This window comes from Rosa rugosa, chromosome 4 (assembly GCF_958449725.1).
Source record: "Rosa rugosa chromosome 4, drRosRugo1.1, whole genome shotgun sequence".
Taxonomy (NCBI): Eukaryota; Viridiplantae; Streptophyta; class Magnoliopsida; order Rosales; family Rosaceae; genus Rosa; species Rosa rugosa.
In genome coordinates this window covers 54,494,293-54,512,185 of record NC_084823.1, presented here as the reverse complement: position 1 = coordinate 54,512,185, position 17,893 = coordinate 54,494,293, and the positions used below count along the sequence as shown (strand labels likewise).

The 17,893-nt window shown below is 37.1% G+C and overlaps 2 protein-coding genes across 3 annotated transcripts; both read left to right on the top strand.

The window, feature by feature from the left end:
* Positions 1-9,694: 9,694 nt before the first annotated feature.
* LOC133742070 (uncharacterized) lies at positions 9,695-13,136 on the top strand. 2 transcript variants are annotated; one of them, XM_062169761.1, is made up of 4 exons: positions 9,695-9,746; positions 10,061-10,963; positions 11,397-12,391; positions 12,676-13,136. In XM_062169761.1, exons 3-4 carry the CDS (start codon positions 11,448-11,450, stop codon positions 12,875-12,877), a joined length of 1,146 nt encoding a protein of 381 aa, XP_062025745.1. In that variant the 5' UTR covers positions 9,695-9,746; positions 10,061-10,963; positions 11,397-11,447; the 3' UTR covers positions 12,878-13,136. The 2 variants fall into 2 exon arrangements, with proteins under 2 accessions (XP_062025745.1, XP_062025746.1); XM_062169762.1 differs by lacking the exon at positions 10,061-10,963.
* A 918-nt stretch (positions 13,137-14,054) lies between these two features.
* LOC133745512 (replication protein A 70 kDa DNA-binding subunit B) lies at positions 14,055-17,625 on the top strand. Its single transcript, XM_062173597.1, has 12 exons — positions 14,055-14,278; positions 14,630-14,776; positions 14,866-15,036; positions 15,132-15,312; positions 15,422-15,692; positions 15,778-15,880; positions 15,980-16,104; positions 16,207-16,285; positions 16,364-16,508; positions 16,668-16,828; positions 16,934-17,054; positions 17,133-17,625. Exons 1-12 carry the CDS (start codon positions 14,148-14,150, stop codon positions 17,322-17,324), a joined length of 1,827 nt encoding a protein of 608 aa, XP_062029581.1. The 5' UTR covers positions 14,055-14,147; the 3' UTR covers positions 17,325-17,625.
* The last annotated feature ends 268 nt before the right edge of the window (positions 17,626-17,893 follow it).

Genomic DNA, 17,893 nt, shown 5'->3' with positions numbered 1-17,893 from the left:
AATCTAAAGAGTTAGATGTGTGAGACCTTTACTCTTTCACACTCTTATCCTAAAAGGTTCCTAGTCATAGGATTATCACTTGGACATTGATAATCCGGAAAGACTAGCACATACTATGTATGCTCAATATGGAGGATGATATGTCTCTTGTCATTTGTGTAGAGACACTAATACAAGTATGTGGGTGCTCTTAACTTAAAGAGTACACTGAACGCGATCATTAGAGTTCTTGTATGGAGTCTTACTTACATGTCAAACTTGAACTCTAAATTGCAATAATACAAATTAGTCCTTTGACCTGAGACACCATAGTTGTCTTATGAGTGAATGGATTATCTCTTGATGATGCAATAATATTGTGTCCCTTAATGGATATAATAGATGCATTCATTGGTATAATCAATTCGGTCATGGAGACATGTGAGTGTACAACAAGGAATCTCTATCCTTAAGTAAATAAGGTGTATGTTCAAAGATGTGATTCAATGAGTCTTTGGCCAAAGCATTGAATGAGATTTAAAAAGGAGTTTTTAATCACATTCTAAGAATCACATAAGAATGAAAATCACATTAGGGGATTGACATATCAATTCCATACCCCGATGATGTGATTTAGAACATCGTGTTAGAGAAGGACCGTATTGTATTGTAATTCCAATTGAATAGGTTCTTTGTCATTCTACATTAACTAGGGTAGTCATGATATGTTGCAAGACGTCACTCATGACTTGTGAAGTCCCCGAGGATTAATAAACATTTATTATCCTAATAACAAGGGAGAATCAAAAATGGAGTTTTTGATTCGTAAACAAAATAGAATGGTTTCTATAAACTTCACTGCCTTGTTAATTAGAACCTAAGAGATCGCACACCATATAAGTGGATCCTTGAGATTGTATATGAAGAAGATTAAACAAGAGTTGGTTATGACCAAATAATTAATTAGATTTATTATTTGGACATAATTAGGTTTTTCGGGTAAAACCGAACCTATTGGGCCTAAACGATTGTCGGGCTTTTCGTGTGGACTTGGGCTTCACTAAATGAGATTTAAATGAAAGCCCAAGACACATTTTTAGTGCCCAATAACAAGTATGGACCAGCCAAAATATTGGCTTTATGAAAGTCAATATTTTCTTTTAGTAATTGGAGTTATTTCCTATTATATAAAAGTGAAAGCATGGACAAAAAGAATAAGTAGTGTCTCCACACTATTATTTTAGATTTGAGAGAGAGAGAGAGAGAAAGAGTTCTTTCTTGGTCCATTACAAAATTAAAGGAAAGAAGAACACTTGCATAATTTCTTCTTTTCTTTCATCTTTCTTCATCTCTTGATTCACTTGGTGAAGATCCTTAGAGGCCATATCCTTTTGTGGCTTTACTTGTTACATCAAAGAGAAGATTACAAGCACAAGAAGGAGTACAAGAAGGAGTTCTTAATCCAAGGTGCTTCAAGGTGGAGGAAACACACACAAGGAGAGATCAAGGAGAGGAACTTTGGTGGTTCACTTGGATCGGATTAAAATCACGCTCCAAGGGTGAGTAGAACATAAACTCCCTCTTTGTTCTTCCTTACTATGCATGCTATGTTTATATACATATCACAATAAGCCAAGATCATGGGTTAAAGGAATGGATTTTATGTTTAGTTAGTAGTTTAATGGTTAAACTAATTCCGCACTAATTAAAAAGTTTTGAAATCCATCCATTCCTTCAATTGGTATCAGAGCCATTGGCTTAATTTTGATATGTTATAAACATGACTAAGTATGTTGGTTGATGTGATTTTCTTAAGCTTAGAGTAATATGTAATTTAGATCATAAAATTTGCTTTATCATAAAAGTTATGAAGCATGTGATGTAAGGTAGATTTTATGATAGCTAGAAAAAGTTTTCTGGAAATTACATGTAAGAAGTGGTTTAAGTTTTATGAAACTTTGATGCATATGAGATATGTATTAAGGGATTCTATATGTTTCTTAATTAAGGTGTTAATCTTAGAAACATGTTAGATTATATATGCTTTAGGGTATGCATGATTTTTGGCTTCAAAGATGAAGTAAACAAGTGTTCAATGGAAGAACACAAAGCTGAAATTTTATTTCCAGCTTTGGAACATGTCTAATCTAGTTATGAACTAGCTAATTTTTCATGGTGTTTGTTTTTCACTTTTGATCCATAAATTCATGAATTCAAATTTACCTAATAGTTAATGATGACATAAAATCATTTCCATGTTTCCCTCACCAAAAGGTTGGTAGGGTTAGTCATCTTTACTATTAGTTTCTCTAAATTACCCACCAAAAGTTGGAATGAGATAAAAGACATGTCTCCCTAAATCACTCACCAAAAGTTGGTGAATCATGATGTAAAACATCATCCCGTAAATCACTCACCAAAAGTTGGTGATGCATGATGTAAAACATCATCCCCTAAATCACTCATCAAAAGTGATGTGAGACATCATCCCCTAAATTACTCACCAAAAGTTAGTGATGCATGATGTAAGACATCATCATCCCCTAAATCACTCAACTAATTTACTTGCATTAAATTAAAGTAATTTAGTGGTTAACTTATTTTGATTGAGTTAAATTATGCTTGTTTAATTAACCTTATTAATCTTGGTTAATTAAAGGATGATTATGGACTATGGCCAAATATAATTGAGCATGTGATTGGCCGACTATTCATTTTGAATGAATGTGGTTATGTAATTAAAGTAGTTAATTCATTTGGGTTATGTAATTAAAGTAGTTAATTCATTTGGTTGTGTAACTAAGTAGCTTATTTAATTTATTCAAGTTTGATTAAATTAAATGGGAGCTTGTATGCCCCTCATCCACTCTTGTAATCAAAGATAGAGGCACATGAGGATGATCCAAAGAAGAAGTTTGAAGTCATCTAGCCTTGAAATGAGTTCAAGTGCAAAGTATAATAGCTTAGCTTAGTTATTTAATTTTCGTAATCGTTACGCGTAATTAAAATCAACCACCCAAACATGACCTTGATCCAACATATTGGCTCATGTTGGATCAAACAACAAGTCCATAATCATCCTATGTGACCTATTATAATTGTATGTTCATTGCACTTGATTAAGTAATTTTATATTTCCCATGATTCCATTTGAAAAATGTTTTTGATGAAATCAAATTGTTTTTCTGAAAACAATTAGTGGGAGTATTTTATTATAGATCAAGTATAATGAATGTGTGATTGCAATAGGATCAAAGCAAATGCAATGTGATTGTTATTAATAAGATTATTAAAGATGAGACCTTAAAATTCCCTCAAAGTGATATTAAGTTGAAAAACGAAGAAGTCATTATGAATGCTTCTTTGTGGCCTTCCAACATTGTAATCTCCTAGTAGATGTTCTTGCATGTGAATATCATTCCGAACGGAGGTATTTTTTGCTAGGAGCATTAAAGAGAGGTTATTCAACATTTGATGTTGTAAGGTAGGGACAAATCTTGGTCAATATTCTATTATGATGAGATTTAATTTTTGATCTCTATACTTACATGAGATGTTGGGTATAGCTTAACTAGAGTAATTTATCAATATCCTATTATGGTGAGACTTAATTACTTTAGAGGCCAAAGTTATGGATATTCACATTTGATGTGATTGGATAAGAGTATCCTCTCATGGAAATTAAGTTGACTTATAGTTCTATTATGATGCGGTTGGCTTAATGAAAATGAGTCTTCCATACTCACTAAGAGTTTTAATTTATACTCTCGAATTCCTTTTAGGGATTTGGAATTTGTTAAAATAGTGAGAGGGTGCCATTTGATTCTTAAGACCCGAGTCACTTGGTTTTAAAATCAATCTCACTTCTTTTATTTTATGTTATGTAGACTGCAATATGTCAGGACATCCTATCACCAAAATTCTCAATGAAAATCGTCTTGAGGGCCCAAACTTCAATGACTGGCTCCGCAATTTGAAAATTGTATTGACATTCGATAAGATCGCTTATGTCTTACAAAATGCACCCCCTCACACTCTTTTGGCTCAAGATGCAACCGATGAGCAACGTGTTGCTTATCAAAAGCATAAGGATGATGACACTCAAGCTAAATGTGTTATGCTTGCATCCATGAACTCACAACTTCAGAAGCAACATGAGAATATGGATAGCGCCAGTTCTATATTACTCCATCTCACTGAATTGTTTGGTGAGAGAAATAGAAATGTGCGATTCACAGCTGTCAATGAGCTTGTTAAGACAAAGCATGTGAGGGGTGCTCCTGTGCATCAACATGGTCTAAAAATGATAGGCCTTATTGAGCAAATTCAAGACCTTGGATTTGCACTTGATGCGGAGCTAGCTCAAGATCTTCTTCTATCCTCCCTAGATGATTCATTTTCTCAGTTCATAATGAACTATAATATGCAACAAATGGATCATAGTCTTTCTGATCTTCTCAATATGCTGGTAACAGCTGAGAAGCAAATCAAGAAAGAGAGTGGGAGTGTGGCCATTGTCGCTTCTTCTTCCAAGTCCAAAGGCAAGGGCAAAGGGAAGAAGAAACAAGTGACAAAGCCTAAAGGAGCAGTCCAAAAGAAGAAGAAGAAGGAACAAAAGGAACCAAAAGGTGTTTGTTTCTTTTGCAACAAGGATGGGCATTGGAAGAGGAATTGCAAAGCTTATCTTGCATCCTTGAAGAACCAGTCTTCAACAGCAGGTATGATCAATGTGATTGAATCAATACTTACAGTTAATAATACTTCCACTTGGATAATTGATTCAGGTGCATCTCACCATGTTTGCAATTCGTTGCAGGACCTAGTGGGAGCTAGGAAGCTAAAAGCTGGAGAAATCACCCTACGTGTAGGAAATGGCACAAGAGTTGACGCCAAAGCCGTGGGGACTTATGTTTTGAAGTTACCATCAGGAGATACATTGGAGTTAAATAATTGTCTTTATCTTCCTATATGTATAAAGAACCTTATCTCCATCTCCATGCTTTTGAAGGATGGTTATAGAGTAGTTTTTGAGAAACTAAGTGGTTCTGTATTTATTAATGAACGCATGATATGTCATGCTAATATTATTGATGGTCTCTTTCATCTAGCTTTAGATGGTAGTATTAATTATATGAAGGAAAATGCTTTGGGATCTAAGAGATCTCGGGAAACGGTTAACCCCATTAAGATGTGACACCTTAAGCTTGGTCATATTAGCCAAGATAGAATTCACAAATTATCAAAAAATGGATATTTAGAGTCGTTAGGATCTGATCCTATGCCTACTTGTGAGTCTTGTCTAAAAGGAAAAATGACTAAGTCACATTATGGTGGACAAAGAACAAGAGTTAAAGAACTCTTAGGCCTAATACATACCGATGTATGTGGTCCCATGTCCACTATTAGTAAAGGTGGATTCTCATACTTCATAACCTTTACCGATGACTACTCTCGGTTTGGTTATATATACCTTATGAAGCACAAATCTGAAGCCTTTGAAAAGTTCAAAGAATTTAAGAATGAAGTTGAGAAACAAACCGACAGAAGTATTAAGGCTCTAAGATCTGATCGAGGAGGCAAATACTTAAGCAATGAGTTTATTGATTATCTCAAACAAGAAGGCATTGTTTCTTCACTAGCTCCTCCTGGAACACCACAACTCAATGGTGTCTCTGAAAGGAGAAATCGAACTTTGTTAGACATGGTTCGTTCCATGATGAGCTATACTGATTTACCTATATCCTTTTGGGGATATGCACTTCAAACAACAATTTATTTGTTGAATAGAGTGCCTTCCAAATCCGTCCCTCTTACACCATATGAGATGTGGCATGGGAAGAAACCAAGTCTCAATCATATTAAGATTTGGGGTTGTCCAGCTTATGTCAAAAGACTAGAAGCAGGCAAGCTTGAAGCTAGATCAAGCAAGTGTTTATTTGTGGAATATCCTAAAGATAGTTTAGGATATTATTTCTATCAACCTGAAGAACAAAAAGTGTTTGTTAGCAGGAATGCCACTTTCCTTGAAAGGGACTACGTCCTTGATGGAAATGTTGAGCAAATGGTAGAACTCAAGGAAGTGTCCAACAAGCCACGAACTAACACTTCATTTCCCGTTGAACAACTTCCTGAACCAACTATAACACAAACTCCAAGAATATCTAGTAGGATCCGGATACCTCCCAAGAGGTATGGTTTGTGTCATGAAAGCCTTGGGGAGTTAAATCTCCTTGGTGACAATGAAAACCTGCATGATCCTTCTAGTTATAATGAAGCAATGTCAAATGTTGACTCAAAGAAATGGCAAGAAGCCATGGAATCCGAGATTGACTCTATGTATACCAATCAAGTCTGGACTCTCGTTGACCCTCCACCTGGTATTAGACCAATTGGAAACAAATGGGTCTTCAAGAAAAAGATAGGCTCAGATGGTAAAATAGAAACCTACAAAGCTAGGTTGGTGGCAAAGGGCTATAAGCAAAGAGAGGGCATTGACTATGAAGATACGTTCTCTCCTGTTGCCATGGTTAAATCCATTCGGATATTATTTGCTATAGCTGCTCACTATGATTATGAGATATGGCAAATGGACGTAAAGACTGCCTTTTTGAATGGCAACCTTGAGGAAGAGCTTTATATGGATCAACCTGAAGGCTTTACGTCTAAAGATGACATTCATAAAGTGTGTAAGCTTCATAGGTCCATCTATGGACTCAAGCAAGCTTCAAGGAGTTGGAACATCCGTTTTGATGATGCAGTCAAATCTTTTGGTTTCACACAAAACATGGATGAACCTTGTGTTTACAAGAAGGTCAGTGGGAGTGCTGTTGTGTTCCTTGTACTTTATGTAGATGACATCCTACTCTTTGGGAACGATGTAGGAATGTTATCTTCAATTAAAGTTTGGTTGTCCAAGATCTTCCTTATGAAGGATCTTGGAGAAGCTGCCTATGTACTAGGAATAAAGATCTATAGAGACAGATCAAAAAGATTAATTGGATTATCTCAATCCTTGTACATAGACAAAGTGCTGAATAGATTTCACATGGAACAATCTAGGAAGGGTTTTCTGCCTGTCAGACATGGCATTCACCTTTCTAAGAAAATGTGCCCACAAACGATTGAGGAAGTGCAAAAGATGAGCAAGATCCCATATGCATCTGCAATAGGGAGCCTCATGTATGCGATGCTATGCACAAGACCTGATATCAGTTATGGCGTAAGCATAACTAGTCGATATCAGTCCAATCCAGGTTTAGAACACTGGAATGCTGTTAAGAATATCCTTAAGTACTTGAGAAGGACTAAAGATTTATTCCTCGTTTATGGAGGTGGTGATTTGCAATCAGAGTTGCAAGTGGAAGCATACACAGACTCAGATTTTCAATCTGATGTGAATGACAGAAAATCCACATCGGGGTTTGTCTTCACCTTGAATGGAGGTGCAGTAAATTGGAGAAGCTGCAAACAAAGCGTTACTGCAGATTCCACTACTGAGGCAGAATACATTGCAGCTGCAGAGGCTGCAAAGGAAGCAGTTTGGATGAAAAAGTTCATCACTGAACTTGATGTTGTTCCTACCATTGAGTCACCGATTCCACTTTACTGTGACAACAATGGGGCAATTGCTCAAGCCAAGGAACCAAGGTCTCATCAAAAATCCAAACACATCGAAAGACGTTTCCATATCATAAGGGAGATTGTTAATCGTGGAGACGTTAACATTCTCAAAGTAGCATCTGTTGATAACATATCGGATCCATTCACTAAGCCTTTATCACAAGCAAAGCTAGAACAACATCTTGAGAAGATGGGTGTACGTTTCATGGCTGATTGGGTTTAGTACAAGTGGGAGATTGAAGGAATTGTGTCCTAAAACAATCATTTTGATGTAATTATTATTGTAATTATTATTAATCAAAAGGGCAAGTTTATTGTTCATTGCTTATATTTAATATTTGATTGAACAAGGTCCAAGGAATATGAGTTAAAGAGAAAGTAATCTAAAGAGTTAGATGTGTGAGACCTTTACTCTTTCACACTCTTATCCTAAAAGGTTCCTAGTCATAGGATTATCACTTGGACATTGATAATCCGGAAAGACTAGCACATACTATGTATGCTCAATATGGAGGATGATATGTCTCTTGTCATTTGTGTAGAGACACTAATACAAGTATGTGGGTGCTCTTAACTTAAAGAGTACACTGAACGCGATCATTAGAGTTCTTGTATGGAGTCTTACTTACATGTCAAACTTGAACTCTAAATTGCAATAATACAAATTAGTCCTTTGACCTGAGACACCATAGTTGTCTTATGAGTGAATGGATTATCTCTTGATGATGCAATAATATTGTGTCCCTTAATGGATATAATAGATGCATTCATTGGTATAATCAATTCGGTCATGGAGACATGTGAGTGTACAACAAGGAATCTCTATCCTTAAGTAAATAAGGTGTATGTTCAAAGATGTGATTCAATGAGTCTTTGGCCAAAGCATTGAATGAGATTTAAAAAGGAGTTTTTAATCACATTCTAAGAATCACATAAGAATGAAAATCACATTAGGGGATTGACATATCAATTCCATACCCCGATGATGTGATTTAGAACATCGTGTTAGAGAAGGACCGTATTGTATTGTAATTCCAATTGAATAGGTTCTTTGTCATTCTACATTAACTAGGGTAGTCATGATATGTTGCAAGACGTCACTCATGACTTGTGAAGTCCCCGAGGATTAATAAACATTTATTATCCTAATAACAAGGGAGAATCAAAAATGGAGTTTTTGATTCGTAAACAAAATAGAATGGTTTCTATAAACTTCACTGCCTTGTTAATTAGAACCTAAGAGATCGCACACCATATAAGTGGATCCTTGAGATTGTATATGAAGAAGATTAAACAAGAGTTGGTTATGACCAAATAATTAATTAGATTTATTATTTGGACATAATTAGGTTTTTCGGGTAAAACCGAACCTATTGGGCCTAAACGATTGTCGGGCTTTTCGTGTGGACTTGGACTTCACTAAATGAGATTTAAATGAAAGCCCAAGACACATTTTTAGTGCCCAATAACAAGTATGGACCAGCCAAAATATTGGCTTTATGAAAGTCAATATTTTCTTTTAGTAATTGGAGTTATTTCCTATTATATAAAAGTGAAAGCATGGACAAAAAGAATAAGTAGTGTCTCCACACTATTATTTTAGATTTGAGAGAGAGAGAGAGAGAAAGAGTTCTTTCTTGGTCCATTACAAAATTAAAGGAAAGAAGAACACTTGCATAATTTCTTCTTTTCTTTCATCTTTCTTCATCTCTTGATTCACTTGGTGAAGATCCTTAGAGGTCATATCCTTTTGTGGCTTTACTTGTTACATCAAAGAGAAGATTACAAGCACAAGAAGGAGTACAAGAAGGAGTTCTTAATCCAAGGTGCTTCAAGGTGGAGGAAACACACACAAGGAGAGATCAAGGAGAGGAACTTTGGTGGTTCACTTGGATCGGATTAAAATCACGCTCCAAGGGTGAGTAGAACATAAACTCCCTCTTTGTTCTTCCTTACTATGCATGCTATGTTTATATACATATCACAATAAGCCAAGATCATGGGTTAAAGGAATGGATTTTATGTTTAGTTAGTAGTTTAATGGTTAAACTAATTCCGCACTAATTAAAAAGTTTTGAAATCCATCCATTCCTTCAGCAGAATCAACAGATGTGGATGAACTAGTTATAGAAGCTGTATCATAGTAGGTGAGTTTAGACGGCTTATTCATATGTGTAGCTTACTTTCTGCTGGTGTATCTACAGAATCTATACAACTATATCTTCTTCAACCTTTTAATTCTCGGGGAAGGGTAGAAAATTTTATGCCAGATTTGATTATGCCATATATGTTTCACATACCATTTAAAACAGATTGATTTTATATGTTGAATTCGGGATAGTTCCATATAATTACCTCCAGCAAGATTGAAATGTGTGTCTTCTGTGTTTTATTATTTATGTGAACCTCAATGTCTTGTTGGTCTGACAATTTGAGTAGTTTCTTTCTTGAAAACCAACAGGTTCTCATTTCCCATATGTAATTCAGCTATAGCTTGACATAACAATCTGCAGAAGTTAAAGCGAGGGCTGAATTTTAAATCAAGGTCCCATTGTATGCTTTTATTCAAGAGGTGCTCAATTTTATCCGGCACAACAGCGACATTGCATTGTGGTCAGACATCCCACTTTCTCTCTTTTAAGACCAATGTGGAGCCTTCTAACTTCAAAGTTAGACTACTTAATTCCTCTCAGAAAGAAACAAGGACTACTGATGAAGTTAATGACGGTCTGTCCGATGAAATGTTGGAATTCTTCTATCATAGTATTGGCATGGTTGTCAAATCTAATGATAGAAAGTAATCAATACCCTGAAGGGAAAGAGACTCCGGTCTATCGGAAGTATAAAAATGATTGGTATGGTAAAAAGTTTTGATTCCACATTGACCGTAACTAAAAGAAGCATTTAGAACACGTAAATAATTTTGGATGAGATGAGTCAAACAATTTTCATATATAGAAGTGTTACATACCAAAGGGACAAAAAAGGGCAAAGACAGCCTGAGATTTAGTAATTAGTTAGGATGACAGACGCGGAGAGCTGGTTGTTATATGGAACAGAACGAAAGAGAAAGCAATGCCTATGTCTATTCAAGGCCTTCTAACCTCCTCCACTTTTATCTCTCTTCCCGTTGCACCATTTCATTTTTGATTTTTTGTTCTTGAATTGGTTTCTGTTCCAATTTTCAGTTTTACCCGTTACTCCTCCATAGGTGGTTAATTCGGCGTCAACGCAAAACCGAGACTGCTGTTTCTCAGGCCATCATCACCGTGATCAAGGCCGGAGATTGGCAGTCTCTCTAAATTTCTCTCTCTCTCTCTGGGGGAGAGTGTTGGTAATTGCCGAATTGGCATTCATTTTGCATGTAAGTTTTGTAACACATGTTGCTTACTTTTGTTGGATTTTGCTTCCCCCTCAATCTCTAGTTATTTTTTGTGTGCATATTTTGTTTCATTCAAAACATGTATTCATTGAATACATTATGTTTCTCATGAATTTTATAACTTTTTTTTCTTTTTCTTTTTTGAGGAATCAAGTATTCCATTGAACACATGTATATATGAATGTAGTCTGCGTTCTGTTCTCAATGGAATGAATGCATTCGAGGATTGTATGATTGTTATGTTTACTTTACCTTTTCCTATAATTTGGGTGGTAATTAATATCAGGGTTCTTATAATTTGTAGTCATGGTGTAACCTAAGATTCTGAGATGCAACTTTCAACAATGTGTTTGCATTTGAATTTTCACAATGCGATAGATTGGTTTCTAATGCTTATGCTTTTTTGATTTTACAGAAATCCGATGGTTTTGGACCACCGGAGCTAGAGAATCAAGACATTTAAGTTATGGAATCTGCGAATGAGAAAATAACGTCAAGCCCATCTTGCTACCCATTACCATCATCTTCAGACCATTTGCAAGCAGCCCCCGAAAGCAAAGGCATAGGGATTTCGGACCCGAGATTAAATCAGACAGTTACAGATGCTGGTGAGATTGCATCTGCAGGCAAAGGCTTAAGCCCCAAGACCCCTGCAAGTACAAGTACTTCTGGCCCTCTGGAAGTTGATGTGGGCAATGTTGTAGCAACTTCGGAAAATGGTCTTGCAACGACTCCGTCCCCTGCTGGCTCTCTTCTAAGTACAAACTACACCGATGAGGATTTTCAAGGCGGCTCGACACCTAAGACTGAGCAGCTTAATGGTGAGTTGAGCCAGGGCAATGATTCAGCAACACAGTCGCCTCCTACGCAGGTGATGGAGCGGCCTAGTGAGCCGAGTACTCCGTACAGGATCCCGGATTATGTCTTTGCAAGGAAACCATCCACAGCCCCGATGGAATGGAGTGCTGCTTCCAATGAATCCCTATTCAGCATTCAGATGGGTAACATGAGTTTCACCAGAGAACAGTTTGCCTTTTTAGGTAAATCTGGTGAGTTGGGTTTATCTGGAGAACAGAACATGTCTGGTCCATATATAGACTTCTCGAGTAACCAGCCTCCGGATAAGCAAGTTGAATTTTCCCAAAACGGCGGCAATTTGGATGAGGGCCCAAATCCGAAAGTAACTGAAGCAAAAGCCGTAGAGACTATGAGAGAGGTTATAAGGGAAATTGCCGAAAATGACAACAAAGCAAGTCCATCATCTTCGGCGGATAATCACAGCAAAGGAAGCCCGTCGCCCAGCGTCCGAAATCCTATAGTCAGCCCATCCCTCACTGAACACAAGTTTCATAATATATCTAGCCTTTCTCATGCTTCTGATGGAAGTACTAAATCATTTGCATTTCCAGTGTAAGTTGCTGGTTTTGCATCCTTTCCTGCCTAGGTTATGAAAACTTAAACATTGGAGTAAATAGCTTTGCATCCTTCAAACTTCTAACTGCCGTCATATCAGAATAATTTCAATCTTTTGGTAATTTTGAAATTGTGTTCTAGCATTAACTTCTTATCATTAACAATAGCATAGATCAATCATTTGCAAGAGCAAGTATATTAGTAAAAAGTTGCTTTTCAACTGTTTGTGTATATTTCCATAATGTTGAGCAAAGAGCTGAATTTGTTCTTGGTATATGAAGATTGTCAGGTGAGGAGAGAAGTGGTTCACTGAGGGTAGATGGAGTAGGGAAGCAAAAGCAACATTCGCCACGAAGAGGCTCACGGCCACAAACACCTAAAGAAAGCAGGAAGCCGAATGCTGCATCTCAGAGCCCGAAATCAGCCCTGACCCCGATTAAGCACAAATGGCTATCTTGCTCTTGTTGCCCATTCTGTAACTGATCGAGACTCATTGTCGAGGGTAGTGGTACTATTTCATCTGCCAAAACTTCTGTTAACATCGGAACAAAGGAAACAAAAATACCCTGAACAAAATTCTAGCCTTGTAGTTTCTTTCTTTCTTTTCTTATGGATATTAAGACGTTATTTGAGGTTAATATGTTTTTAGTAACATTAGGTAACAAGAAAGTACAGGACACATTTAGGAATGTAAATATTTAATCCATGATAATTCAAGACATCCCTTTATGTTACTGTCATCTTGCACATTCTCTGTTATTTCTAATAAATGATGTGCACTTTGAAACCTGCGGGTGCTGCTGGATAATCCTAGATACATAGTAAAAATTGTTACAAGATAGATCATATACGATTGGGAGGAAAGAATCGCGACCTCATGAGCAACCTCCCCTAACCGTCACTGTCCCCTTCTTTGGATCCCATCCTTCTTGACCACATTTCTCCATCTTTTTAAGCCGAGCTCAGTCTATGCCAGATATTGTTCGATATCAACTATGAAGTACACACCGGTAGAGCCATAGTATATGTCCCTTTTTGGGACAAGAACCAAGCGGAGACCTAATTTTCGCCTGGTGCTTATACAAGGCAATGAAGTCATCCCACTAACTTGAACCACTATTGGACCTCAGACATATAATAGTCAACTTCTTTTGAAAGTTTTTTTGGTAAAAATGGATTAGGCGAGCGTGAATAAGACCCAACAGTAGTACTCACCTTGTTAGTAATTGACTAAGAAAATTATGCTCAATCACCCTTAAACATAAATCCAATAGTGAAAATAATTATTTTTTATCTGAGTTATTTTATTCTCCAGTGTCAGATTTACATCTAACGGTAGTTGAACATTACTGAGAAGACGCCAAATGAGCCAACACAAAACAGTAGATGTGTTGGGCTTGAGCTATTAGTCTATTACCCATTACCTATGCCAGGCGGGCCAGCCCATGGGTTGCTAGAAGGACAAATAAGTAAAAACACACAGAATTTCCAGCGGGCGCGGGTAGTCCTCAAATTAAAAAACCAGAGGGAAAAGGTAAATTTGGCGCCGAAATTAGTAACAAAATTTGCTTTGGAAGCTTTTGCGGGAAACGTTTTCAAAATCTCCCGCCAAAAACCCTACCTATACAAAAACCCCCCAAATCCATTCTCAGACTTTCATATCATTTAGACTAATCTCTCTCTCTCTCTCTCTCCACCCCCAAATCGACCCCAAAAGTTTAAGAGAGAGAAAAAGCGAGAGACCCAGAAAGAAATGGCGAAGCTTGGACCAACCCCAGATGCGATTTCGACCCTCTTGGCCAACCCATCGCCGGGCAGGTCCAGCCCGATCCCGGAGATCGTCGTCCAGGTCGTCGATCTCAATCTTAAGGGCAGCCGTTATATGTAAGCTTCCTATTTACCCGTCAATTTTGTGAATTGATTAGGAAATGCTTTGGTTTTGTTAATGGGTATTGAACCCTAGATTAGTGTGTTTTTTTTTACTGTTTGTGTTTCGGAAATGCTTTGATTGTTAATGGGTATTGATTGAATCGTGTGTTTTTGGTGTGATTTCAAGAAAAATTTGTTCTTTTTTGTTTTTTGAGTGATTTTGTTTTTAGGGTTTGAGTTGGGTATTCAGATAGAGCTTCAAAGATCTTAGATCTAGATTGTTTGGCTTGTGAAATTATAGGGTATGGAGCCTAAATCCTGAAAAGAAAAAAATAGAATCCAATTGATTATAATTTGGTTGTGTAGGTTTACTGCTAGTGATGGAAAGATGAGGCTAAAAGCGACGTTGAACTCAACTATGAGTTCTGATGTTATTTCGGGGAAAATTCAGAACCTGGGCCTCATTCGTGTTCTTGATTACACTGTTAATGACATTCCAAACAAGCCCGAAAAGTAAGCGGGTCACTTCTCTGTCTCTCGGTTTATTTCTTCTCAAGTATTGGGTTTCAGATGTTGAAGTTTGGATCTGGTTTTTGTCTCAGATATATGATTGTAACAAATTGTGAGATGGTTTCACCTGCGCTTGCGATGGAGATTAAAAGTGAGGTCAGTGAAGATGAGGTGAAAGGAGAACAGGTTGGGATTATTTTGAAGCCCAAGCATGAGATGGTGACTAAATCAGCTGCTCAAATTATGCATGAGCAGAATGCAAAGTAAGTGTTTCGTTTGTTATCAATCTGTTGTGTTGGAGTTTGTAGCCATGCACTTGATTGTACTGACCGTTTGTGTTTGGTGTGAATTGATTCAGTATGGCCCCGGCTGCACGAATGGCCATGACCAGAAGGGTTCATCATCCTATTGTTTCCTTGAATCCTTATCAAGGCAATTGGACCATAAAGGTTCGTGTTACAAACAAGGGAACCATGCGTACTTACTCGAATGCTAGAGGTCAAGGCTGTGTCTTCAATGTGGAGTTAACAGATGAAGATGTAAGCAAAAGACTCATTAGATTCTGTTTACATTGTTCCAATGCTCCTCAGTTATATATGTGGCTTAGTGATTCTCACTTATGTTTCATATATGTTCAATCTGGTGTAGGGAACTGAAATTCGAGCTACAATGTTTAATGAAGCTGCAAAGAAGTTCTATGAAAAGTTTCAACTAGGGAAGGTCTATTATGTTTCAAAGGGAGCTCTAAAGGTTGCTAACAAGAAGTTTAGCACAGTAAAAAATGATTATGAAATGACCTTAAATGAGAATTCTGAGGTGGATGAAGTCAGCAATGAAGAAGCTTTTGTTCCTGAAACAAAATTTGATTTTATCCCAATTGATATGTTGGGTCCCCATGTTAACAGCAAGGTGCTTGTGGGTAAGTAGCTACTTCTACAATATGTTTTACTCTTTTAGATGTGTGGTTTTCTAAATCCTTGTTATACACTGTTGCCTTGTCTCAGATGTTATTGGAGTTGTTACAAATGTGTCTCCTACAATGAGCATCAGAAGAAAGAGCGACAATGAGAATATCCCAAAGCGTGACATTACCATTGCTGATGAGTCGTAAGTCTAGTTGCTACTACAATTGTATGTCAATGTTCTACATCCAAACAATTGGTATCCTTTTCTTTTGGACTGAAACAATTTTTATATGAACTGCAGGAAAAAAGTGGTTGTGGTTTCTTTATGGAATGATCTTGCAACTGGTGTTGGCCAGGAATTGCTGGACATTGCTGATCAATCTCCTGTAGTTGCTATCAAATCCCTTAAAGTTGGAGACTATCAAGGTAGCCTGAAAGTTTATGTCGGGAGAGTTTTGAATTGTGTAAATTCTGAAGAAATGGGCAAGAATTCCTATTATTAACAGACTTTTGTGCATACTGTTGTAGGTGTATCCTTGTCTACGGTTTCCAGGAGCTCAATATTTGTAAATCCAGATTTACCTGAAGCACATAGGTTGAAATCCTGGTAAGTTCTTGCATGGCAGATTATTACCTTCTCTGTTTGTATCTCAGTGGTATCCATTATAATTGTTTGATTTGACAGGTATGATTCTGAAGGTAAAGAGGTTTCAATGGCACCTGTTGGCTCTGGTATGAGCCCATCAGCCAATAGTGGAGCATGGTCCATGTACTCTGATAGAATCTCCCTGTCTTATTTGAAAGATAACCCATCCTTGGGTGAGGACAAGGTAATACTAGTTCCTGTAATACTAGCTCCCTTAATGTGAAATTTCATGGAAATGGTCATTTAACCTTTAACATTTTTAATGAACTCAAAAATCTATTCCTTGCAATTCAAGTGGTAGGCTTTCTTACTCATTTGTGATCTTGTGGGTTTTCTTGGGCAGCCTGTGTTTTTCATTGTTAAAGCTTATATAAGCTCCATTAAGCCTGATCAGACTCTCTGGTACCGGGCTTGCAAAATGTGCAACAAAAAGGTGACTGAAAGTCTGGATGGTGGTTTCTGGTGTGAAGGGTGCCAGAAAAATGCTGAAGAATGTAGTTTAAGGTAAGACGACATTTGGGTTGACAATGCATGATATAGATGCTATTGGTTCTGTTGGTGTTTTACAGTCCGTGTGCCATCTCATTTAACTTTGTTCTCTCTTTCCAGGTATATATTAGTTGCAAGAGCTATGGATGCAACTAGTGAAGTATATCTTTCTGTGTTTAATAATGAAGCAGAAAGGATTATTGGGTGCTCTGCAGATGAGCTGGACAAACTGAGATCAGAGGTATATGATCGCACATGAATTCTTATTTTGAAAGAGTTAAAGCTGATTCTAATTTCTCAAGTTTTTCACTTTTTCCAGGAGCACAATCTGTATGAGGTGAAGTTGAAACAAGCTACTTGGGTTCCTCATCTTTTCAGGGTCAGTGTTTCTCAGAATGAGTACAATAACGAGAAGAGGCAAAGGATAACTGCCAGGGCAGCTGCTCCACTTGATTTTGCTGCTGAATCAAAATTTTTGCTAGAAGAGATATCAAAGATGAAAGCTTCCTAATTTCTAATAGACTGCCTATGCTCTTTTTTCATTGGAAACTATGGTTCTAGAGCCCATTGAGAAAAGGAGATGAGGATTTCAGGCAATTCACCTTTGGTCTCCCTGCCTTCAAGTCACTGGCTGTGTTTTGTCATCTTGCGGAGGAGCAGTTGTCATGACATTTCAAATGTTGGTTCTCATGACATGACTTGTGTATGCCATTTTAGATCAGTACAGATGGTCTTGTTGAATTCTAGAAATGCACTAAAACCTTATCTATTTATATAAGAGTTATTATATCATTTATATGTAGTCCTTTCTGTGATTGACTAGTACAAAAGTTGTTATTTTGCTGTAGTTGCTAATTCATTTTTTTCTTTTTGCAACTTCTCCTGTGGGATAAACGGAATGCACCAGAGATAATACTTCTAATTAAAACCCTAACATGGACTTGAAAAATCTGAGTCAATACAGACAATGGTCAAAAACAAGATTTGTTCAGAAAACCTGTGAGCTATAGATTGTATAATTGTAGTAAGGGATTTGAGGTTTCTTGTTTTTTTTCAATCTCTTTAATAGAAGCAAATTCT